Source organism: Pezoporus flaviventris, unplaced genomic scaffold (assembly GCF_033815535.1).
Source record: "Pezoporus flaviventris isolate CSIRO_AGI_PZ_B2104156 unplaced genomic scaffold, CSIRO_AGI_Pfla_v1 ptg000148l, whole genome shotgun sequence".
NCBI lineage: Eukaryota > Metazoa > Chordata > Aves > Psittaciformes > Psittacidae > Pezoporus > Pezoporus flaviventris.
In genome coordinates this window covers 664,015-688,331 of record NW_026892696.1, presented here as the reverse complement: position 1 = coordinate 688,331, position 24,317 = coordinate 664,015, and the positions used below count along the sequence as shown (strand labels likewise).

The window sequence follows — 24,317 nt, the reverse complement described above, 5'->3', positions numbered from 1 at the left end:
TCCTAAGTTTTCCTTCCCTCTGTTATAGCTGTTAAACAACAGCCATATTTCTTGGGCATCTCTTTGCCAAAATGGATGTCACTTTCCCCCAAGCCAACTGCTTCATTTTGATCTCCTGCTGCCAGCTTTAACTCACACACTGCCTGAAGCTAATGCCCTGCTCTGTTTCTGTTCAGGAGGTTATTATTGCCAGATGGAAATCTAGGATCTTACACCCTTCACTTAGAGCCTTGCTTCTCCACATCCAATATGGTGAAGATAATTCCTTCAAACACATGGTTGTAATTTATTGCCCTTTGCTTGCCGTGTGTGTGCGATGGATTGAAATCAAAGCATAATGAGGAACAGGGCAGCTGGGTAAATCTATCTATTTGGGACTCTTGTTTTGGGTTGCAGATAATCAGTGCTTTAATGAAGTAATGGAATCGCCCTTTGTTGTCTGGAAGAAATCATTCCTGAAGTGATTAAATAGACCTCCCTGGGGAAGGATGCTGCTCATCGCAGTATTCCTACAAACAAGATGAGTTTTGGCAACTTTGGACTGCTTTAGGGAGCAGGCACACATTTAGAAAGCTCTTCCTTACTTTGTTTCTTGGGTTAAGGAGGATTTATTGGTGCTTTTGAGTTTTAACAACCTTATTAAAGAGAAAAGAAAGATAATAACATCTTAATAACTTTGCTCCTTAAAATGTTGTCGTTGATGAGGGGTTTGAGTTCCCTCCGCAGTGAGTGCTGAAGCCTTTTGAACTTTTGCTTCCCTGTGTTTTGCTGTTGATCCATTTTCAGTTTGTTATATTAGAGCTGTGGGTAAGGAATTTGGTAGGAGCGGAAGGAAGCCTGGGAGAGGATTGACCTCTGGAATGTCTTCATTGTGTGTAATCCTTTTATGATTGAATTTTGGGTTGGAATCCAGTGCAAACAGTTTGGCACTCAGATACTCAATGGTGTTAGCAGTGCTGAGCGTGGCACCCCTGCCACCCAAGCACTTGCAGTACCCTTTGCAGTGCAGACAGCACCTAACCTGAACTTCCACCACCTTTCTTCCTTCAGCTGCAGGACATAAGGCTACAGAAATTCCCTGTATGCCTCTACCTTTAGGAGCATGTGGATTCAGGAGCCTTTTGCTAGGGAGCTTGGAGGGGCTGCTGGTCAGGTACAGTAGTGAAGTCCCAGTGAGAGACAGAGCTTAGCCTTTAACTTGCATTTCTTTGCAGGGTTTGTGACAATTGCTCTATTTATCAGTTTGACCCAGTTGATTTATTGTGTGCATGGAACAGCGTGGATTCTACCTAGTAAAAGGAGAGCATCAGATGTAAGAGGTGTGATGAGTGTTTCACAGCCCCAGAGCTCGTGCCCCTAGGTGTGCATGAGGGAGAGCTTCAATTGCCTGCAGTGCAGCTCTCAAATGATCAGGCAGCTGTGAGCTCTTTCTATAAGCATTCAGTCTGTGTTTAGATGTAAACCTAGTTTGCCTAAACTAAAAACCCATGGAAAGCTTTGAAGTGACTTTATTGCCATTAGCTCACTGTTCCTCATTAATGGTTACTAGCCCTTTGTGATGCCTTTCTCTTGGCCATGGTGGTTCCTGTGGTTTTTCACAGCAAGGGCCCTGCAGATTGAATCCAGATGCATTTGTTATGCATCCCAGCACTAAGGAAACCTGACTTTCCATCTCACTGCTGGCTGGGCTTCTGCACAATAGGGTGTGACATCAGGATTATGTCATCTGTGAGATTCTTGCCTCTGGGTTAGGCTGATAAATCCAAGATGAAGTCTCCTAAGACAGACCTAAACTGCCAAGATGCTGCTTTAGTGTTCTTGTGCTTTTAAAATCACAAGCATGATGTTTTCCCAGGGACATTGTTTTGATGTAAGAGTAAACAGAGCGGGGTTGAGGTCCCTTCCTTAATTTGCCTGTGGGCAGCTCAAAACTCAAACCAGAATCAACATTGAGCTTGCTGATATATATTACATGGATTAGAATAAGCTTCGAAGAAGAGAGGGGAAAATGAAGCTTTGAAAACTTCAATTAGTTGCTTTTCTTCTGCTTTTTTCCTTTCTGTGGGTGCTTCGTTCTGGAGCAGCTCGATGCAGACCACATTCTTATCTTCTGAATCGGAGGTGCTTGGAGGAGGAGGAGTTTTTCCCTTGGGTTCCCACGGTTCTCTGTGATTACATAAAACGTGAAGGCTGGAGAGGGGAAGCATTAGCAGGTCAGCACTGATGATGCAGCGCTCCGCTTAACCACCGCTCTCTGAAGGTTTGAAATCCCCAGCAAGAAATTACTTACACGCTTGCAAAAGAGGAGCGAGGCTCAGTCGTCCCGTGTCAGTTTGTTATGATGTGATTATCTCTAACAGCGCGTGCCTGTGCTTGCTCTTCATAGAAATTCACTTCATGTGCTCACAAATACAGTGTTTTAATGCTGACAGAGTAACTTCTTGTAGCGCATCTGATACCTGTATGAAGAAAGAAATAGGTCACGTGCAATCTGTAGCCTGCACAGACTCTGACCATCTTAATCCCTGATACAGAGGACTTCTGCTGCTGCCTTTTCCCCTCCGACCCACAGCTGAATTATAACTGGCAGGGTCCAAACCGTGCCAGACTGTTGGTGGATGAAGCGGAGCAGGTCGGGCCAGCAGATGGCTACGGGTGAAAGACTGGGAAGCACTCGGCGCTTCCTGGTAGTTAATGAACCAGGAACACATTGGGGCATGTTACAAAGTGACCCATTGTCCTGCTTATGAGGTGGTTAATGGAACTGTTTCCAGGTGACTTCTCAAAAGGGATTGGGTCATTAGTTTCCATCTGCCAAGAGCAATTGGATGGTAAGGCAAATGTGAGCAATGCATTTAGAATTTTCTTCAATAATGACAGGTCCTAGAAAGCACAAAATTGGAGGTTCTGGGAGGTTTTTGACCTTCAGGATCCCATTGTTTGGATACTGTTTTCCTTCCTTGCAGAGTTCTTGCACTTCACAGCTCTGCTTCGCTGTTTGAGTCATCCCACCGCGGTCCAGATGTGTGTTTTTAAGTACAACTGGCATTGAAGTTACACATACCTAACCAGATTGGTATGTTTGCTCCAGGGAGTTCTGCACCTGTGTATGCTGGAAAGAATGTGTGTAAAATACCTGTACAGAGTGCACAAGCATACTTCAGGCTGTGTTCATAAACGGTGGTGGAACAGCCCTGCTCTGTATACACAAACATTTTACCTTCCTCATTTGAAGGGTTGAGGTAACGTGCTGGAAGTGTTACACAGCTGCACGCCTGGGACCAGAGGAGGAGGGAGAGGAACTGTAAATCATCTGTGCTCATGCCAGTGGGAGAAGTGTTACATCCTGGGGAGCTCCTGGTCCCAACCTGTCCTTTTCATTAAAGAACAGGCTCCTGAGTCTCATTACTAGAAAGCTGGATGGAGGGGACAGGCAACAAAATTCCTTAGTGACAACTCTGATCTCTTGGTGCTGTCCTGAAGATGTTCTTTCCCCCCTCGCTTGAGCTGTGAGTTGCAGGTGATTGGAATGAATACCTTAGTGATGGTTTGGGGTTGGTGGAGGGGGGAGTGCTGAAACTTGCCACTTCCTTCATATTTCTGCTGCTATTTATGTGCTGGTTTGAAATGACAGAGGAAGGACTCAGGGAAAAATTGTGCCAAGTCACTTGCCATTATAGTCATCTGCTTTAATAGCAGTTGAAGTGGCTGCTGCCTCAGCTAGGTAGTGTTTTGGGGTTACCTTTAGACACCAGCTTCTCCCTTTGTGACTTTACTCATTGTCACACTTGTAAAAACATTTGTAGCTGTGTGCTCAATGTTTTCCTTGGGGTAGGTTGTTTAAATGACAGGTTTCTTGGAAGTCTGTTGATCTAAATAGGTGGAGCCATTTGCCTTTCCTTCCCTGCTCAGTTTCTGTAGCTGGAAGGAGCAGCGAGGCAACCTTTAGGGGAAATAAAAAAGCAAATCTATTTTGCTGCTTTAAATGGGCCAGTCTGAAACACTGTGCAGCTGCTTTGAAGGTTTGCATAGCCTGAGCTTCCAGGCCCTGGTGCTTTGGCTTCAGGGCTTTGTGGCTTAGTGCTGCGAGAGCCTTAAGCCAGCGCCACCGGGTGGGTTTTTGTCTCTGGCTCTCAGTTTCCTGACTGGAAAATCCAGATGTGCTTTTATGGATGAGTGATTTGGTTCTGAAGTATAATTGAAAGGCAGAGCTCTTGTTTTTACTGCTCTGGGATGGAAACTCATTTTCTCAGTATAGGGTCCAGCATTCGCTTGCAAGGCTTGTGAGGAGCAGAAAGGTATCAGGAAAGGGCCTTTGCTGATATGTCCTTTAGTGGTAAGGCAAAGTGATTGATGTGTCCTCCTTTCTTGAGGTATATGCTGGAAGATGGGGGATTTCCTCCCCTGTCACATCCCTCTTGAAGCTATGGCTTTGTTCTGGCCACAGCCTCTCTATTTCATGGCTACAGCTGGAGTTCCTTGAACAAGTTTCCATCCTGGGTCTCCACCCGCTTCAACTTCAAACACTTCATAAAGCTTTGGATCACTCTTAGCTTAAATATTTTCTTTTATTCTTGCATTTGTAAAGTAGGTCAGGTTGAAGTGTGACATTTTTTGTATAAAACAGCTTTTTCCAGGAGTTCTGTGGTTGGCGAGTAACGGATAGAGAGCTGCAGTGTTTGAGCGTGCCGTTCTGACTCCAGTTGATTCGGAGGGAAAAGCTGTTCTCAGCTGTGGAAAGAGAATGAATGGTTACGTTGGGCCTTATTCCTTGTAGTCATCTTCCTGGGCAACTGCATAGGAAGCAGTTTTACTGGAGGTGGAAGAACACTGTTTGCCCTCAGAAAGGACATACACGGCATTTGGTCTGTTAAGGTCCCTTCCAACCCAAACCATCCTGTGACTGATTTGGCAGAGCTTTGGTCTTTAACAAAGGGACATGACAACTCAAAAGTCTATCTATGCTTTTTCTCATTGTTTCATAGCAATCTTTTGTCTATAGGTAAACCCAGGGTACATCCTGGAGAGCTCCGTGTCCTTAGGCACAAGAGGAGCAATGGCTTTGCTTTGAATTGCCGCCCTTTGAAAGGGGTTTATCTTTTGGAGATGTTTTTGAGGTGTCCCAATACGAATTCCTCCTTCTCCAGATCTTTTGTACGTCTCAAAAGCATCTGCTCATTGTGTTGTGCTGAGCCTTGGGGGCAGAAGACAGATTGCCTTCGGATTTTCTTGACTCCATGACTACATTGTGCAGAAGGAGAACATGCCACAAGCAGGAGCATCCAGAGCAGGCCATCAGTGAAGTTTCTGTTCAACCCAGAAGCTAGGTAGTGCTTCAAAGGGTTTTACTGCAACCACTGCATGTGACTTTGAGCCTGTGCTCTGCTTTGCCCATCCAGTTCTTTACCAGAGAAGAAGATGCCTTCCAGGAACCTTTTCCAAGCTGGTTACCTCTCCTGCTTGGGTTTTACTAAGTGCTGCTTTTTCATCTGTGCTGAAGGGGTTCCTTGGAGGTAGTCCAGCCTTCCTGCAGCAAATCCAGGTTCATGAATGTACACTTAAATTCCTACCAGTCTGTCATCCCGTTCTCTGTTATGTAGCAGCCAGTTAACCTGTAGCACTTCTTTATTTTTCCTGAAAAAAACCAGGTTTCAAGGAATGTTCCCCTCTCCAAACATGCCTTTCCTGGGCTTGGATCATCTTAAACCCACTACAGTGCGTTTTAGTGTGAGGAAAGGTGAAGAGAGCTCAGTGACATGTATTTTCTCCCCAGGAAGGAGGAGTGACATTATAATGCTGAAGCCCAGAGGAGGCTTTGGCCAGTCCGTGCCCCAGTGTGCCTTGGATTCATACTGCTTCAATCACTGGCACTGTTTTGTCGGAGTCTCAGGATCCTGGATGTGGCCGTGGCAAAGCAACTTTATTGAAATAGCATGTTGGTATTTAAAACAATATTAATACTATATTTGATTCATTAAATACACAAAGGCAAGTTAAAGCGTTTCCATGTGTGCGCTGTTAGTTCTGGCGGGAGGTTCCTCAGCTGGTTTTATGTGGTTTCAGACAACATTTTAGCACATTCTTAAAATACCCACAAAAGCCTTTATGTAAAATCTCATAAAGGTGAAGCACATAAAAATGATTTTTTCCCCTGTTTCATGTCATTAGGATCAAAGTACAGTAGGTAAGAAGAAATTTCCAAAAGCCTTGTTTTGGTCCCTCTCTTAATGAACGTTTCATGCTCACAGCAAGCTCATAAAGTGGCTAATGGGGAAACTGTGCTCACAGTCCCGTTCTCAGTGCCTGACAGGTCATTTTGAGTGGATTCACGGCAGTAGAATATTTTCTTAAGCAAACTTGGTCTAGAAATGGACAAAGAGCTTCAGGTCTCTGCCCTTCGATTCACACTGCCCTTCTGGCAAAGGAAAGGTCACTTCGATTGGAGCTGAGGTTTGCTGCAGGACTGAAATTCCCATTAACTGCATTAACCAAAACCCATCTGTGAACTCCCCTGGGGATATAAAAAGGGTGTTTCGTGGATTGTTAGGTTTAAATTGCCTACTGGAAGTCTGGCTTTAGCATGCTTGTGGAGCAAAGGGGTTTCTTTTCTTAACGGTATATAATCAGTGACTTGACAAATGTCATAGGACAGTGTGTGCTGGCTACTTAAATGCTCAGGTTAAGCCCGGTGATGAGTAGCAGTAGTCACCTATTAAAAATGATGTAGTGAGTTGCTATGAAGTCATATACCCCTCCTGGCATCAGCATTGGGTTTGATACAGGCTTGGATGCACGCACTTAAAAAGAATTGGGGCTCTTTTGGTCATTTTCTCTGTGCAGAGAACGCACTGGAAGTTTCCTGTGGTGTTCACATCAACTTCCCAATATCTTTTCTCCTGACTTGTAGAAAGGATGGGTTAGTGTTCTTGAGTCCACAGCACTTCATGAAGTCCAAACTGCACAGTAAATCACATCTTAAGTGCCACTTACAACCATGAGGCTTGTGGCCGGAAAGGAGGGGAGTGTGCAGGTGGGAGAGTTCAGCAAGTTCTTCACATTGACAGTGAGTGATACACCTCTTTCTTGTAGAAGAGGAGAAACATGCAGTCACTTGCAGGTCTATGGGATCATCTTGCTCATGAGTAAGATGCAGGAACATAGAGTGGTTTAATCTGTGTGACTGTCAGTCATAGCAGCTCCTCGTGTCTTTGCATGGTGAGCTTTTGTTGTCCTCCAGACCATGAATTCTCAGGTGTCCCGTGAGCCTTACATAGAGAACAGCAGCAAGTGCTCAGAACAGAAATGTCTGACTGCTGAAACCTTGCATCACTCATCTGCTGGCTCAGCTGAAGTTACCTCTCCTCCTTCCCTTGCCCCTTCGCAGGAGATGGTGCTTCTTGTGCATCTTTCTCCCTATGGTGTTGGGTCGTTTACTGTTGTTTCAGAGTGCATCTTCCGTCTGGCACATGGGACGCCTCGCACCACTGTTACAAAGGAGAAGTGAGGCTCTGCAGAGGTCATGGCATTGCTAGTTTTCTGAGTGTGCTTTTTGTTAACAGAAACCTGAGCTTTAGGGAGTCCAGCTTCTTTTCTGTTGTATCCAAAGCTGGAATAACACCGAAACCTCCACAGCATCCCTTCGTTTCGAAGAACCTTGGGTTCAGTTCAGCTCTATTTGCAATAAATCAATAACTCGGCTTCACGCAAAGCTGTGTGGCAGCAGCACAAAGCTGCTTGCTCCCTTTTGTCTCAATTAGCAGACTTGGTTGTAAAGAACTTCCAGGCTTTCCCAACAGAGAGAGAAAATAGGGGGGAGGAAGGCCCGACCTGTAAAATAAAGCCTTACTCTCGGCCTACTTTGTAGTCGTGCTTTTGCCGGCTGCTGTAGTTAATTGGAATCAGAGGAGCTGTTTGCTCAAGTACTGGAGGAATCTGTAACTAGCTCTGGTCCTCAGCAGGCTTTTATCCTCCTTCAGAGAAACGTCCAGGAGTTTGTAAGGCAAGGCTCTGTATTGTGAAAGGACTCCAGCTGCGGTGTTTGCAGGTGTGTAACTGCTGAGAGGGTGCTGCCGTAAAAGCAGGAAAACTCTTTCCTAGGATATAGAGATTCTGCTTATTTAAGACTATTATTGATATCTGACTCTGGCTGGGATCCTGCTTACTTTTAACGTGCATATTGCATTGCATCCCGCAGGTATTTTGAAGGTGGAGTCTCCTCTGTCTACCTCTGGGATCTGGATCATGGCTTTGCCGGGGTGATCCTCATTAAGAAAGCTGGAGATGGATCAAAGAAGATAAAGGGATGCTGGGATTCCATCCACGTGGTGGAGGTTCAGGTACAGCCTCTGGGGTAGCTGATACACCCAAGTGCAAACAAACACCAGTTAATTCCAGCCTGTCGAAGAGCACAGGTGTTCTGCTGAACAATGCAATATTGTCTGAGGGGCTGTGGCTGCTTTCCCCTGTTAATTTCTGGATATTCCCTGGAGCAATTTGGATAGAGATAAGTCAGGGCTGTAATCAAAAAGAATCCCAGAAGAATTGGAAGTATGTCACTTTCTGTGCATGTGAGCCTGAGATTATAGATATTTTTTTTAACATAAAGGCCTACAGATAAATATCACTAATGAGGTAATAAAGCCAAGGTAATGGGAGGTGAGATTGCTCCAACTAGATTTGCCTTGGAAAATTAGGGGAATGTGCACACTTCTTTCTAGGAAACAGGCTGTGCTGTGTGAGTGAGGTTACGCATACCCGTCCTAGTGCTTGTGGGGTCTGCAGGGCCAGCCACCAGCTAGGCTGGGGAGGGATTTTAACCTTTTGTCTCTATCCCTTTTGTTATCCAGGAGAAATCCAGCGGTCGTACTGCTCATTACAAGCTGACCTCCACAGTGATGCTGTGGCTGCAGACTAATAAAACTGGTTCTGGTACTATGAACCTTGGAGGGAGCCTCACCAGACAGGTACGCCTCTATATTGGCATGAGAGGATGCTGCAGCCCCCAGGCATGCCTTTCCTTCTTTATGTCCCCAGTAGCCCCAGTGAGGCCCAGAAGGTTGCTTTTGTGAGGTGTTGTATAAAGATCTCTTCTCCTGCTGTGTGTGCAGCCCCGTGAAACAGTGAATACGTAAGTGTGTGATTACAGGGAAGCCCCTTGAACTTTGCTTTGGTGGCAGTATAGCTTTCAATTAAACATAGAGAACATTCAGTAGGAGTTTGAACTTGCTTTTAAGTCTTCATTTGTCCTTTGGTATTCCCATGGTTTTATACTTTGATATGCATTACTCAGATAGTTTTATTTGTAAGATTTGCCCACTTTCTCACTGGAAGATTCCAATAGGATTATAAAAATCCAAGATGACCTTTTCTGTTACATCTCTCTTTGAAAAGCCTTCAACAAGCCTCTATTTTTGCATTGACTGTAGGATTCTTCTGCTCTTCAAGACATCAGTTATTTTTTAGTATCCTTCATCAGTATTTTCTTCCTGCAGTACGAAGACTCTGATTTATAAAATCTCTTGAAGAGGAAGAAAAGAATCTCTTCTAAACATCTGGGGTTTGTGGCAGTGTTACTTCAGCTTCCTCTTGAGAGCTCTGCTTTTGGCAGGGAAGGTGCCAGGCTGGTGACTGTTGAGGCAGTGCTGCTGTCTCAGGCTCTGGCAGGCAGGATCTGCTGGGCTTGACTTCCCTGGGTGAGGGTGCTTCTGCCCCAGCCACCTGCCAGAGGAGGCCATCTCCCTGCCTCATGCTGCTGATGAAGTGTGGCTGCTTAAGATGTGGGCTGTGGAAATCAGTGGCTCGAGCAGGGTAATAAACTGTGGAGGACAGAAGGCATATTGTATGGTCATGAGTGACTGGAGAGATTGGCAGTAGCTAAAACTCCTTTATGAGACTTCCCAGGGCAGGCTGTTGCTCTCGATACAAAGGACAATGAAGACTCTGTTAAACACCTCATGTTCATGTACAGGTTTGAGGCACGAGGAGGAAAGAAGGCTCTGTGATTGCAGAGAGGAACCAGGATTGTGTTAGTATTGCAGCTGCAGCAGCTTGCCCTAGACCTGCGGGATGTTTCTTTCCACGTGGTTGATTTCCAGAAGAAGCTGATGGAAAAGCAGGCAGGGATGAGGCGTGTGGAGGTGGTTTGGAGCATTGCAAAGCTTTGCAGTAGTTACACCCGAGTTATGGTGACCCGGACAAATACTTAATCGCAGGCCTCCCTAATGCTTGAAATCATAGCTGTGAAGTGGAGGCCAAGGGCTTGACTCTGGCCATGGCCTTACGGTGCACGAGAGCTGTGCCAAGGAAAACAAGAGCCTGTTGAGAATGGGTGTCCTCAGTACACCTTGGCCTGAACTGCTTTAGGCCTTGTTTAGTTTGACTTTCGCTCTCTAAGCTTCAGCAGGGAGATTCATGCTTCTGTCATCATTTGAACAGCAGAGCATTTCATTCATATGTGATGCATTAAAGCAGGGGCCTGCTTCCAATGGAAGTATCCATAAAAAAGCCACTGGGGTAATGATGCACTGCTTCTACACAAACAATGGAAACTTGACTTTCAGAGTGGAGCTTTGGGCTGGAGATTTTCTGTCTGTGGATGTCATAGGAGGCTTAAGGGGACAGAATCCACAGCAAAACCTTCATGCTGCCTTGAGCTGTGCTATGGGAGGAGGAGGTGTTTGTCCTGAGCCATTTATTTAGCTGTAGCTGGACTAAACTTTGCTGTAAATCCAGTTTGCTACATCACCTAAGGACAGCAGGGGTTATTTTTTACTTTCTGGTAGGCTTTTTGTAGAGTCTGCAGCAAACTTAGGCACCAAAAGTAGGTTTTAGTTATCTCTTGATTGCTGCGGTCCAGTTTTACCTGGATGACACCAGTAATCTGATCTCCTGACCACAATTTTGTCCATGGGAAATTGTCCATGGTTTTGGTCAACTCGGCATTGGAGCTCCTTGCCCACCTTTGATCCTGCAATGTGAATAGCAGATGTCCTTGTGTTTCAGTGGAAGCTTTTGAAGTGTTCACAAGCGTTGTAATATCCTGGCTTATAAACTGGTGGCAGAGAGAACCTTTGAATGCTTTGAAAGGGAACTCTGTTGAGAGCCATTACTTTGAAATCAGTTTTGCCTCGTGGCTGCACATCAGGCACCTCCTGAGTGGTGACTGGAGTGATGGCTGGGAGCAGGCGCAGAGAACAGCTCCTGGAATGCCTCCTGATTCCCCACCTCTGTAAGGCACGGAGAGCTGGGCATGGCTGACACTGAAATGCTGTGGGAAGCATTTGCAGCTTCAGGTGGAAACACTTGCTCCGTAACTGCCCTTCCTGATGTCTGCACATTACACCTGGCACAAGTAACTGAGGTCTGTGCATGGACAGTGTGGTAGAGCTCAGCTGGGGTCTGCAAGTTTGAGAACAGTGATTTCTAGACTGCTGTCGTTTCCCACCACTGAAGTACCCTTGTCCTGCACAGACACAAACAGAGGGAGGTTTGGTACCTTTGTCAAGGCTATTTGGAAGAACTTGGCTTTGCATTTCTTGAATATCCCCAGACTCTTGTTCCTGCGAGGCTTCCACTGAGGCCATTCCTCAGTGCTGCACCGAGTGGCTAACAGTGATTCTTGTCTCCCTCCAGGACACCAGGTATCTGTTCTTACTCCTTGATGGTGGCCATGTGATGTTATGTGCTGGGTAGTTACTACTTGGAGGCCATGTCCCTAGACTTTGTCTACTCATGGCACTGAGAAGTGACACATCCCTTCCAGTTCATCAAACTACTACTTTTCAGTGGGTATCCCATGCCGTGGTTCGTGTGCTACTACAGGAGTTGTCTCTGCCTTTGTTTATAGGGGGAAAGTAGTTGTACAAGCATTTTATGTTTGTAAGTGGCCAGAATAAGTAAAGAGGGAGAGCCACAGCAGGTGGAGGACTTGGCCACTTTGGGGAAGTTGTAAATCTTTGTGTAGCTTTCATTTACTTTACCTGATGGTTTTGGAATTGGGATAGAGAAGGAGCAAAGTGTTCCACACCGTCTGCCTCGATGAGGGGCCCCGGGTGGACGTGCTCTATATCTGAAGGGAAAGGACAGGACCTGCTCCCTTCTATTTACCACAAAGGGAGAAGTGCTCAAGGGAAATGAGGAATGGCAGCAGCCTTTCGGTTACCTTGCACATTCTCCAGTGGCTGCAGGTAACTGCCCTGCTCCTGATTGAAGCCAGATGCTTGGCAGATGGGTTTCTCCCTGACAGACATTATGGTCCCGTCCTCTCTGTGTACATTGGAATCACTTGTGTCGTTTGCCGTGGCTCTGCGTTGCTTTGGCTCAGTTTGGAGGTTTTGAGGCTGCACTTTAAGGTAAGAGCAGCTGGATGATCCGGTTTCCTTTCATGCAAAGTAGATGTAGCATTCCCGTTCTCTGGCAAAGAGTCAAAACTGCACTTTGTGGGACAGATTTCGGCAGCCCCCTCCTTGAAAGCAAGGCTTAGCAGGTGCCTTTCGGGGGCCTGGCTGGGCACAAAGAACCTGTGTGTGTTTCCTTCAGCACCGTGACCATTGTGAGGAAGTTCAGGTTTGCTGAGGAAGAAGCTGGCTCCAAACCTATCGTTTATTTACCCCCGGAGGTGTGGAAAGGGGAGGATATAAAGCAGGGGGGAGTGAAGCCTGGGCTGTCACATTAAACCAGCACAGATGGGTGTTGATTTTCCTGCTTGAAATGCTCTCTAGCGAAGGTGGAACATTCTGCAGGGCTGGATGAAGGCTGCTCTGTTGCAGCCTGAGCTCTCCCTGCGCTCAGGAAGATGTGCCCTGTGCTCTGTTAGTGCTCCATAAAACACCAGCAGAGACATTCTGCCATTTATCATAATAGGTAAATCCCCTGCGGCTTGTGCTCTGCAATTAGGAGAGCCATATATTTTCATCAAGTTGAGCTTTCATGTTAGGTCTGTCCCACCGACTTCCAGATGTGAGAGTGTGAGTTGAGTCGGGGAGTGTTTTCCTACCAGAGGGATCTTCCAGTTGTAGCTGTTGCAATCCTTAAGCTCCTCTTCATCGGTTGTCCAGGTTCCTGGAAGCACTGTCTCTTTCACTGCTAACTGAGCAGTGTTTTGGGGTGCAGGATAGCAGGGATGAACTGAACAGTAATTGTCCAGGGAGTTATTTCTGCCTCACACGAACATCCATATAATCAGTTCTATAATGACTGCTTTAGAAAAAGAGAGAGTAGAAGAGTTGAACATCTCTGGACATAGTGGCATCCAAAGCTGATGTTGCATTCCCAGATTTCCTCCTGGTTTTGCTGGGACAATTTGGTAAAGGATGTGGGATAACTTTGGTTACACCGAATAAATACCCACGAGAGGGTGAGGTAAGTTCTCAGCCGATTTCTACAAAGCTGCAAGCCCTGTATAGCTCACAACCTGCATTTATCTTGTTACAGTTTGAACTAAGAGTGGGAGAGGCAGGGCCAGATTTTGCCTTGCTGATATCCAAATAATTCCACATATTTTCCACCTGGAGACCGGAGCCTGCCCCACTGCCTGTGGCCTGGGAGCCTTTGGCTCACACTCCCTGTTTATGTTTCCTTAAAGAGATTCCATGTTGCTCCGTGGCCAGAGCAGCTGTGGATGTTGTCAGTGCTTCACAGCAAAATGGTGGATGAGTTTCCTTCTTATCTTCCTGGTATTTTTAGATGCTTTTATGATGAACCAAAGCGTTTTCTCCAACGGAACTTTCTCTCTTCGTCCTAACTCCTCCTCCAAATCACATCTACGGAAAGCCCAAACAGCTGCTCTGTTCCATGCAGGAAACATCCAAAGTGACCAGCCAGCCATCGAGAGCTTAATGCACCCAGCAGAGCGAGCTTCCCTCTGAGGCAGACTTGCAGCAGATGGCTGGGAAATGAGGCGAGGAAGCCAAGCAGTGTATCTCGATCGGGAGAGGAGCGGCTGGGCCGTGCGCATTGGACTTGGCTCCTTAGCATCAGGGTTTTGGCTGAGCTCTACAGCAGATGGGGAGTGACAGTGGGGAGATGGGCTGCTTGTTAACATCAACTTCCAGAGTGGAATTTCCCCCTAAAGCAAATTAACCCCTTTATTGAAGCAGCTATAGGCTTTCTGCTCTAGGTCTGGGTGCGGAAGGAGCCTTTAAAGCCCCCAACAACTGCTGTTTGGATAAGATGACTGCTTACTGACTCCAGACTCCATGAAAACAGCCTCTTGGAACATCTGGGCTCCCACAGCACATGAAAATGTTTTCCTTCTGGCAGCAGTTTTTATGGAGATGTAATAATAGATGTTTTGCAAGAAGATCAAATCATTCTCATTTCAGATTCTGCTTCTCACCATTGAGCTCGGCCTGCCCAGGTGTGGAGGACACTCAGTAGGGAGCCTGTGGAAGTAAATGGGCCCCTGCCCCAGCTCTGGGCCGTTTGCTGGTAGCTCTGTCCTCACCACAGCACGTTCATGTGTGTGTGTGTAGCTCAGAGGTTGCTCTCCAGGCAGGATGTGTCCATGCCGTGTAAACAAGCTGACTGCAATCTAAAGGAGAAATGAAACGTCCTTGTTCTCTTCACCCCCCCCCCTCTTCTAGGCTATCTTTTGCCTTGAGGGTTCCAACTAAATTACATGCTTCCCCAAGCCTGTTAGAGACTTGGCTTATGAGAAGAAACCTGTAGCTGGCCCAGATTTTTCAGCTCTACCCTGAGGGAAGGATGTGAACAGATGGATACGGGAATCCAGTGGGATTAGTAAAACCCTTTGAAGCCTGTTCTTCCCACTACATTTTTCTCCTGGTTTTGTTTTTGTGCCACCTCAGCACAGTTTGGATCAGTCGAGGTTCCTGGGACTGGTGTTCATTGGTCAGCAGCTTGTCCATGTCCAGCCAGAATGAACTGGGGAAGAGAGTCTTTTCCTTAGCAGTGTCGTGGACGGTCAGCCAAGGCCACGAGGGATGTGTTATGGGGCAAAGTAGGATAGAAATAAAGCAACCGCTGCATTCTGCAGAACCAGCTCCCAGGTTGTGATCTTAGGGGTCACCCAGTTCAGCTCCCTGCCTTTGTTCAGCCACAGCACGGTGTCGTTATACACTTACATTGATCCCCCTCTGAACTTCTACTGCAAAAGGCAAGTCCGCTGCTTTCCCCCCACTCGCTGCTTTGTGCCTCCTTCCCCCTCAGAGCTAAATGTTGGTTCAGCTTTTTGGTCTGAAAAGAACCTGCAAAGCATCACGTTTCTCTTTCCATAACGCTGCAGCAGTTGAAATCCTCACCAGTGTGGCAGGGAGTTGTGGGGTTTGTATTGTCTGCACCTTCCTTCTCCACTGGCAGGTAAGTAATGTCTAAGGAGGAGTGTTTTGCCAGGAGATGCTGAGAATGGAGAATGTCCCCAGCGTGTGGTGGGAAGTAGCATTTGAGGCAACGATGAAGAGATGCAGCTGGTTTTGTAGGGGTAGTTCACATCTGTTACACTGCCTGCCCCATCCTCGTGTGTGTCTCGTCACCAACAACCTTGTTTTCATATCCCCATGCTGTGCTGCTGCGTGTTCCGTGTTCACTATCACAGATTTCCTGCAGCCCCTTCGTGTAGGTAGGGGCTGACAGTGTTGTAGGGCCTGTCTGCACCAGGGATCTGCAGCAGGGATCACTTTGGTTCCTGGGGTTTATTGCACTACGTTTCTGTTATCAACATGTGAGACTGTTGAATGCTGGGAAACTCTCAGTAGGTTTCGCATCTGTTTGTGCATAAAGAAGTTACTCCAGGATTTGAGACCCACTTGTTCCATCCCTTCCCTTGCTAAGGGAAGCTGGTGTGCAGCCACTGCCACATTTCCGTGTTCTCAATGGATCTGTGTCCTTCCTTTCTAGATGGAGAAAGATGAGACTGTGAGTGACTCCTCCCCACACATAGCCAATATCGGACGCTTGGTAGAGGTGAGTGCTGTGAAACCACTTAGCTTCAGCCTGCTGCAGGTTCTCTTGCCTGTATTTGGTCCTGTCATAGAACCATGGAATGGTTTGGGTTGGAAGGGACCTTAAAGCTCACCCAGCTCCAACCCCTGCCACGGGCAGGGACCCCTTCCACTAGAGCAGCTTGCTCCAAGCCCCTGTGTCCAACCTGGCCTTGAACACTGCCAGGGATGGGGCAGCCACAGCTTCTCTGGGCACCCTGGGCCAGTGCCTCAGCACCCTCACAGGGAAGAGCTTCTGCCTAAGAGCTCATCTCAGTCTCCCCTCTGGCAGGTTAAAGCCATTCCCCTTGGCCTGTCCCTACATCCCTTGTCCAAAGCCCCTCTCCAGGTCCTGTGCCTTAGAATTTTGTTGCCTTTGTCTTTACAAACAAGTTATTTCTGTTGTATCAAGTCTGATGGTTTGCATGCTGCTCAGTGTGTGAGGGATCAGTATTTCTCCTATCAGGGCTTCCAGGCATTTGCATTTGTAGATACAAACCCACTGCTCAGCACTTTGTCTCCTGTATGTAGTAGAAGTAGTTAACAGTTTCCAACCCCCTGTTTGCTTCTACAGTCACTTTTGGGTGGCATTATTTAAGTCAAGCTTTGTTGCACAGGCCCACCCCTTTCCCTGACGGTTCGGAGTGTATCAAGTGCTCATTAAATCCATTGGAGCGGGTTTAGCACTTGATTTTATGGCTGCTGTCAGCTGTGGATGTTCAGATGATGACTGAAGGTGTCACCTACCCAGAAGGGCTTTGCTGCAACACTGTTTTGCTGTCTCATTGCACTGTCCTGTGTGGTGGTGCTGGATTTCCAGAAGGAACTGGGAAGTGAAAGGGGGCAGGAATTTCTTTGTCAGTCCCAAGTTTTTGGCTTGAAGGAAAGTGACTCAATGAAAAACTGCTCCTTATTTGCAGGATCTTTCCCAAAACTGTTTGCCATGGCACACAACAACTGACCTGGTGGCTGTGCTGAATGGCTGACTGGGACTGGCCGCTTCCAGGCTGTTCAGTGCCAGGAAATTACAGAGCAAGGTGGGGATGAAATCCATTCCCCTTTTCTGCAGCTCAGTGCACATAAGTGATACCTGGAGAGCAGCTGCCCTCTCGTGGTGCACAAGGATGTGCTGTAGTCTGGAGTAATGGCTGGGAGGAGAAGGCAGAAACAGAGCTGAGCTTTCATTCCTTTGGTAAGAGCAGAGAGAGAGGCTTGTGAGAATTTAGATAGTAGGAATACACTGGGCTGAAGTCAAGTGTATAGAGCAGCTCCAGTGCCTAAAGGGGCTCCAGGAAACCTGGAGAGGGGCTTTGGGCAAGGGCCTGTGGGAACAGGCCAAGGAGAATGGCTTTAACCTGCCAGAGGGGAGACTGAGATGAGCTCTTAGGCAGAAGCTCTTCCCTGGGAGGGTGCTGAGGCGCTGGCACAGGGTGCCCAGAGAAGCTGTGGCTGCCCCATCCCTGGCAGTGTTCAAGGCCAGGTTGGACACAGGGGCTTGGAGCAAGCTGCTCTAGTGGAAGGGGTCCCTGCCTGTGGCAGGGGCTGGAGCTGGATGAGCTTTAAGCTCCCTTCAGCCCAAACCAGTCTGGGATTCCAAGATGAAGTGTGGTACCTCAAGACGAATGCATGCGATGCACAGAAGAGTGTGGGGGCCCTGGTCCTGAGAACAAAGGACCTCACTGAACGTTTGGTTTCTTCCTTTTCCTTTCTAGGACATGGAAAACAAAATCAGAAGTACACTGAATGAGATTTATTTTGGAAAAACAAAGGACATCGTGAATGGGCTGAGGTAAGGGGCTTCCAGCTGCCCATTGAACACTCTGCTTCCCACAGGGCCCATGGCACCACCCCTGCCAAGCACAGATCTGCTTTTGCTCTCCTACACAGCTTTGTCATGTCCCTCATTGTCCACCTCCCTGTGCTTTGGAAGCATGATTTCTTGTGTGGTTTATGGAACACCTCTACCTTGTAGCTATAGATCTGAAGTGATGTTTTAATCCTTTGTTCCCTCAGCAGGAAGGAAGCAGCCCACTTGGCCACACTTGTATTTCAGGATTACTTTTAATGAGGAGTTTTACTTTTCACAGTTGAAAGCTGTGCTTAACTTCTCACTTCTCTTTCTGCTCTTCTCAGAAGCAGCCAGGTTGGTCCCAGGGCTGTAACGTTAATGGTTTGTGGTATTTAGACTTTGTTTTAAGCACTGTGCCTCTCTCAAAACCACTGGTCAAAAGACAGTGTCCAGATGAAGCAAATAAATCCCCATGGCCTTTCTGTAAGGAACCTGTGCTCTGCTTGTCAACCCCTGCTCACTTCTGGTCAGGAAATCCCAAGCTGGTAGTTGTGATGCCAAATGATTTGCTTTCAGACTGCAGCCACACCTCCAAGCACAGTGTGGTGATGTGGAGTTCACACCTCCGTGTGCTGCCCCGCTCTCACATCCTGAAATGTGGAAGAAGATGGAATAAGGGTGCTGATTAAATATTGTGCTGCCTTTGCAGCAGCATGGGCAGGGGAGATGAGGGTGTCTGAGAGAGCAGCTAGGCTGGGGTTTTCCTCCAAGCCCAGCTTTCAGGACAGGCCTCTCTTTTCATTTGTGGTGTGCAGGGGGTTCGCCAGGAGGCATTTATGAACATTAAATGTGTACCAGAGTCCTTTTCCTTGTGGATGTTGCCAGAAGCTTTTGGAATTGAATCTGTTTCCTGTGTCTCCCCATGGCTCAGTTTGAGTCGTGGCACTCTGTGCAGCGGTGGGGTGATCAGCTCAGCGCTGGTAATGCACAGAGCATCCACCTCTTTCTCTTGCCTTTTCCCTGTTCCTTCTAACCTTTGTATTTCCACTCATTCCTCCCGAGTGTGCTCTTTGGTTTCCAGAATAGCAGCTCTGGTACTGAGTTCTTCTGACTGTTCTTCTCCCTGTTTACCTCCCTCGTTTCTGAACTGCTCTCTGTAGATCTGTCGATGCTATCCCCGACAACCAAAAGTATAAGCAGTTGCAGAGGGAGCTTTCTCAAGTGTTGACCCAGCGCCAGATCTACATCCAGCCTGATAACTAAAGCACTCCAGGTACCCCTGCCTGTGCGGTGACAACCAGCACTAAACCAGGACTCACCAGCCAAGACCTCTGCATGATAACCCAGACCAGAACTAACCCCTAACTCCCGCAGACTGAGCAACGACGTCCGAGCCGTGCTTCACCCAAGGGTTGTTTCCTAATACAGCCAACTAAACGCTGTGATTTTGGATGTTGGAGATGTTGCTCCGCTTGAGTAACATCTGGAATGTCACGCTCTGGGATGTGGCAGGATTTAGCACTTGGCACTCTTAGCTTGGGAGCAAGGAAGGAGCATGTGGTCACATCCCCGAAGTGGCGTTAGCTTGGAGTGATTCGATCCAGGATCCCTGGGACTCTGTCCCTTGTTACACCACTTCAGTGAAGAAACTCCTGGTAATCTGAGCATCCTCCCTGCAGGAAGGAGTGAAATCCTGGAACTCTCACAGTTTTGGGGGGGGGACCCAAAAAAACTAGTGTTACCCCCCCCCCCCCCCATGACTCCTGAGTAAACGTGAGCTCACGCCACATGCACATCCCTGTTTGCCTGGTGCATCTTGAATCCCTTGGAGCTTGGAAATCCCATCCTGGTCAAGCTCTATGAAACATTTTGAGTCTCTGCTTCGTGCTCTGAAGGGCTTTGTTCCTGTGCTCACATTTGCTCCGGAGCTCTCAGTGTCCAGCAGTGACTAACCCTGAGCCACTTTCACCTTCCACTCCATAATGAGTTGCAGATGTTGTCTTAAACACGTTGAGCTGACGAAGGGAAAAATGCTCTTATTTGTTGATAATGGCCAAGAACCACTTCTTCAGCCTGTGACAAATGCAAATAGCAAATGTATATATTCTTATTAAAGCAGTGGAAGTCTCCAGAGACAAGAGAATGGAAATAGTGTTACAAAACTGTTAGGAAAACAACTGCCACAAAGAGCAGCCGTGTTTACAGGAGCAGCATCCAGGGAAATAAGGTAGCTTTGAGTCCTGGAAGGGGGGCGAGATAGGGTCTGTGTGGGGAGAAATCCTACCAAATCCTGACCACTTCTGTGGGAGCAGCTCCTGAAAGGTCCAGTAGTGTTAGTCTATCGATGAGCATATTGAAAAGGGCTTTGAAAAGTGGGCATTTCCTCCTGTCCCATTGAAAACAGAGGTTCCTGCACAGCTCTTCCAGGGCAGTGAGCCAAGATGACTCCTAAAGGATGTCGTTTTTCTTCCACAACCAAACCCAGAGCAACAGGGAACCCCTGCCATAGCCTTGCTGACAGAATCTCTGTTCTTCAGCTTGCTTTGATTCCCCAGTGCCTGTAGGCAAGGTACAAACTGGAAAAGCCAATTTGGGAACAGGAACTCCCCCTGGTGAAGCCACGGGAGGGAGGTTTTGCTGCGGCTGCCGGACCCTGGGTGAACAGTCTGCAAAGGGCTCAGGAGCTGCCCTGAGCCTTCTCCCCTTCCTGGGGTGAGGCTGGGTTTTCTCTGCCTTCCCATCGTGGTCCTTTGGCGAGCAGGAGCGCTAACACCCTTCGCTGGTGGGACACTGGGGCTTTTCCAAGCTCTAACACAACCCAGACCTGGGAATCTCCCTCCAGCAGCTGGAGGCTGAGCGGAACCGCTGGGGCAGCGCGTGTCTCTTGGTGCCATTCTTGCTGGAGTGACGTTTGCTTTGATATTCTCACTGGAGTGTTCACTTTGCCTTCTGCTTCCCTTGGTAAACCAGGTGCGCTGAGGTCGGTGTCCGCTGAGCCGGGTTGAGGTGCTTCTCCTTCCTCCTGCCCCACATGCCAGGAGAACCTGGAGCCACCTCCTCTGGCCTCTGACTCGCGTCTCCTTCTTCCCTGCAGGTCTGTGCAGACTTTTGCAGACAAATCAAAACAAGAAGCTCTTAAAAACGACCTGGTGGAGGCTTTGAAGAGAAAGCAGCAAAGTTAAAGTCCTCTCCATGCTAACAGGACATGCCATGCACTCGTTAGATTCCTTTCTTAGAGAACTCATCCCCCCCCTTTGCCCTTTTCTGTTCTGTCACGTCACGATTTGCATTCAGTACTACCCATGCAACGCCATCTCCTCCCCATGAATAAAGCTGTACAAACTTTTTCAGTCTCTGAGGCCTACTTTGCACCACGTTTTACTCTTGAGACCTTAGGCTATGTCTGTAGAAGTCCATGTATTTTTTTTCCCCCCTTTCTCCTCTTCCACCTTCCCCCCCTCCTCCCCATCTATATGCATAACCACGGATCATTGTTTGTCTTCTCCTCCCCTTCCTCCTGCCTTTTGTTACATTGGTGTACAAAATGTAAAACAAGAATTTATTAAATACTGTGGTGTGTGAAAGAAGAACTGGAAAAAAGGAAAAAAAAAGACTAATAAATCTATTCCACGTATGTCTGGGGCTGGGCACAGGGGATGGCTGCCGGGAGGGAGGGAGGGAGGGGAGAGAGGGTGTTCTCGGGGTTGTACTGTACTGAGTAAACCCGTTGCAAGGAGATGTTGATGAGGAGACCTGCTGAGAGCGCTGCTCTTCCAGAGCCTGGTTCCGAGGCGCTTTTCTGTCAATTTTTATGGAATGCAAAAAAAAAAGGGGTTTCTTTTTGGTTTGATTTGGGGTTTGGTTTTATTTTTTTTTGTAAAGCTTAAATCGAATCCACATCTGAGATTGAGCCTCCATAGAAAAACCAGAAAAAAAAAGAGAAAAAAAGACTAAAATGACAATAAAAAAACCTCCCAGGAAGCAGTGTGTGTGCCACTGGTGTCCTTCTTATTTCTCTTCCCTTCCTTACAGGGTAACTTGGGGGTTGCGCTGGCAACGCTCTTCTGCAGCGCCTGAGGCCATCATTGGGGCTGAGGTAGGTGGATGGGACTTGAAAACGATGGCAAAATTCAGTAATCCATCAGCCTCTCTTTATCTGGCCATGGAAAGTGGGAAAGTGGCTTTTTTCCCCTTTCTTCTCATCTCCAGATGAGCTGAAACTTGTTTGTTTTAACGAGGGTGGAATGTCCTGCTCCCCATAGGTGTAGCTGCATCACTCACCAGCCTGATGCCCTTCCAGGATGCTGGCACTGGGATGTCAGAATCCCGTGGCTGGGATTGGCACTTCCAGCATCCGGCAAACATGGGACAGATGGATTTAGGGAAGGATTAGTCCAGCGTTGCTGGGTCTGTTCTAAATGGCTGGGGGGGGAACCCATGTGCCAGAGCATTCCAGTTCACTTGGCAGCTTGAGGTGGGGACTTCCAGCCACTGGTGCTTGCCCAGAAGCTCCTCAGGTTGGGTCCCTGTCAGTTGTGAGCCTCGTGTAGACTTCCCCCTCCATAAGCACGTGGTGGGACCCTGCCTGGCTCCCATCTGCTGTGGTCACAACTGAACCTGGTGAACCCAAGGCAGCAAATACCTGTGGGGCTCTTCCTGCATGTGGAACAGTGGAGTTTGCCTCTGGGTGAACCTGTGCAAAGTGAGACCTGGCACTACTATTGATTAATGTGCTCTAATGTTGCTTTTCCAGTGCGACCCCTTTCACATCCACACCTCTGCAGGGGGTTATGGAGTGTTCACTGAGGGGCCTCTGCTCTGCAGCACAGCTCACACAGGTCAGGTTGCTCCAAGCCCTGTCCAGCCTTGGGGCATTGTTCCTTTCTCTTCTCAAAGCCACTGATGGTTTGTGCCTCCTCTTGTCTAAGCTTCCCTGTGCAGAACCTGCAGGTCCCAGCTCTGTGCAGGACCGGGCTGTTACAGCCTCAGAGGGAGGGGAACCTCAGCCAGAGGCTCCTTGTGACACCAGTTTCCACTCACCACTACCTCGATGGCTGCTGGGGCATTAACTCCCCTGCCCCGTGCAGCAGCAGCCACCCACCTCGTGCCATGCTCCCCAGCCTGAGGGAAAGAAACAGGAAATGAGCTTTGTCCTTAACCTGTGCTTTGGATGCACCTCTGGGAACAAACTGGGGGGTTTGTATATATATATATACATAAAAATATATATATATATGTGTATATTTACCTCTTATGTTAGAACATCCTTGTCCAGCACTAAGAAAAGCCTCGGTGAAGCAGGGCAGTTACTCAGTATTGTGAGTGGCAGAAATGTGGCTCTTTGTTTTAGCCAGACCCTCCCCAGCATTCCAGAGCTGAGGCTAAAACCCCTCCTTGGATAGAGGCAAGCCCCAGGGTCTTTGTAATGACCAGGAATTGAGGTCTAATAAGCTGTCCTCTCTACCTTGCTTGGAGTCTGCTCCTGGTTTGTGTTAGGGCTGGATGCAGGCTGTTCTGCTGCAGTTCCTAGGGAAGGACAGCAAAGGAAATCTTGCTGGCTCAGAGCTGGGGAAGAGCGGAGCAGCTCCAGCGAGCCTGGAGGGGAGAATCATGGATTAATGCTGTGAAAAACCCACCCACTTTGTTCAAGGGGCTCAGAGAGGCTGAAAAATACCTTTTCTTTCCAAAACCACATTGGCAGCTCCAGAGATGGGCACAGGAGTGTCTGAATTAACCTGCTGGTGCACTTTGATGGGCACTGGGACTCCCATCCCACATTTGATCTAAGCTGTGCTGTGCAGGCTCAGAGCTGTGGCTCTGCTGCCTCCGTGCGAGGGTGAAGCAAGGAGGAAGCTACTTCCTCGGGAAGGACAAGTGTCACGGGACTGGCACTGTAAGTGGATGATGAGGCAGCTAAAGCTGACCGGGGACAGGGAAGTGCTGGGTAGTGGGGAAGTGGAGAAAAAGGGAGTGAAATTAGAGTTAATGGTGACTGCAGGGAGGGAGAGTTCTTGGTTTTAGAAGGACAAGTTAATAAGATCCCAGCCTGGTTTGGGTTGGAAGGGACCTTAAAGCTCACCCAGCTCCAACCCCTGCCACGGGCAGGGACCCCTTCCACTAGAGCAGCTTGCTCCAAGCCCCTGTGTCCAACCTGGCCTTGAACACTGCCAGGGATGGGGCAGCCACAGCTTCTCTGGGCACCCTGTGCCAGCGCCTCAGCACCCTCACAGGGAAGAGCTTCTGCCTAAGAGCTCAGCTCAGTCTCCCCTCAGGCAGGTTCAAGCCATTCCCCTTGGCCTGTCCCTGCAGGCCCTTGCAAAAAGACAAGCTGTGTTAGTTTTCCTTGAAGGGCCCACAAGTATTAGTCGATTCTCCTCTTTCTTGCCCTGTGACATGGAGCTGCTCCTCCCCAGCAGAAGGAGCTCAGCACGTGCAGAGGCCACTTTTCCCAAGGTGCTGCTTCCTTCTGTGGTCAACAAGCCACTGTGTGGTGTGCAGGGCCCTGGGAGCATGATAAATCCATCAACAAGAGAGTAGGAACCAAACAGCAGAGCAAGGGGAGGCAGCAGCAGCAGCCTGGGCGACCGCCT

At 48.1% G+C, this 24,317-nt stretch overlaps 1 protein-coding gene across 3 annotated transcripts in view; it reads left to right on the top strand.

The window, feature by feature from the left end:
* The window catches only part of CAPZB (capping actin protein of muscle Z-line subunit beta), a 72,511-nt gene extending 51,438 nt beyond the window's left edge, over positions 1-21,073 (top strand). For 2 of the 3 annotated variants that reach the window (XM_061479440.1, XM_061479437.1), the window contains exons 6-11: positions 8,195-8,336; positions 8,847-8,963; positions 15,856-15,921; positions 17,651-17,727; positions 18,888-19,000; positions 20,822-21,073. In XM_061479440.1, coding sequence (XP_061335424.1) covers positions 8,195-8,336; positions 8,847-8,963; positions 15,856-15,921; positions 17,651-17,727; positions 18,888-18,990 — 505 coding nt within the window. In that variant the 3' untranslated portion in view covers positions 18,991-19,000; positions 20,822-21,073. The remainder of the gene's footprint in view (positions 1-8,194; positions 8,337-8,846; positions 8,964-15,855; positions 15,922-17,650; positions 17,728-18,887; positions 19,001-20,821) is intronic. The other variant, XM_061479439.1, reaches the window with a different exon arrangement.
* Positions 21,074-24,317: the final 3,244 nt, after the last annotated feature.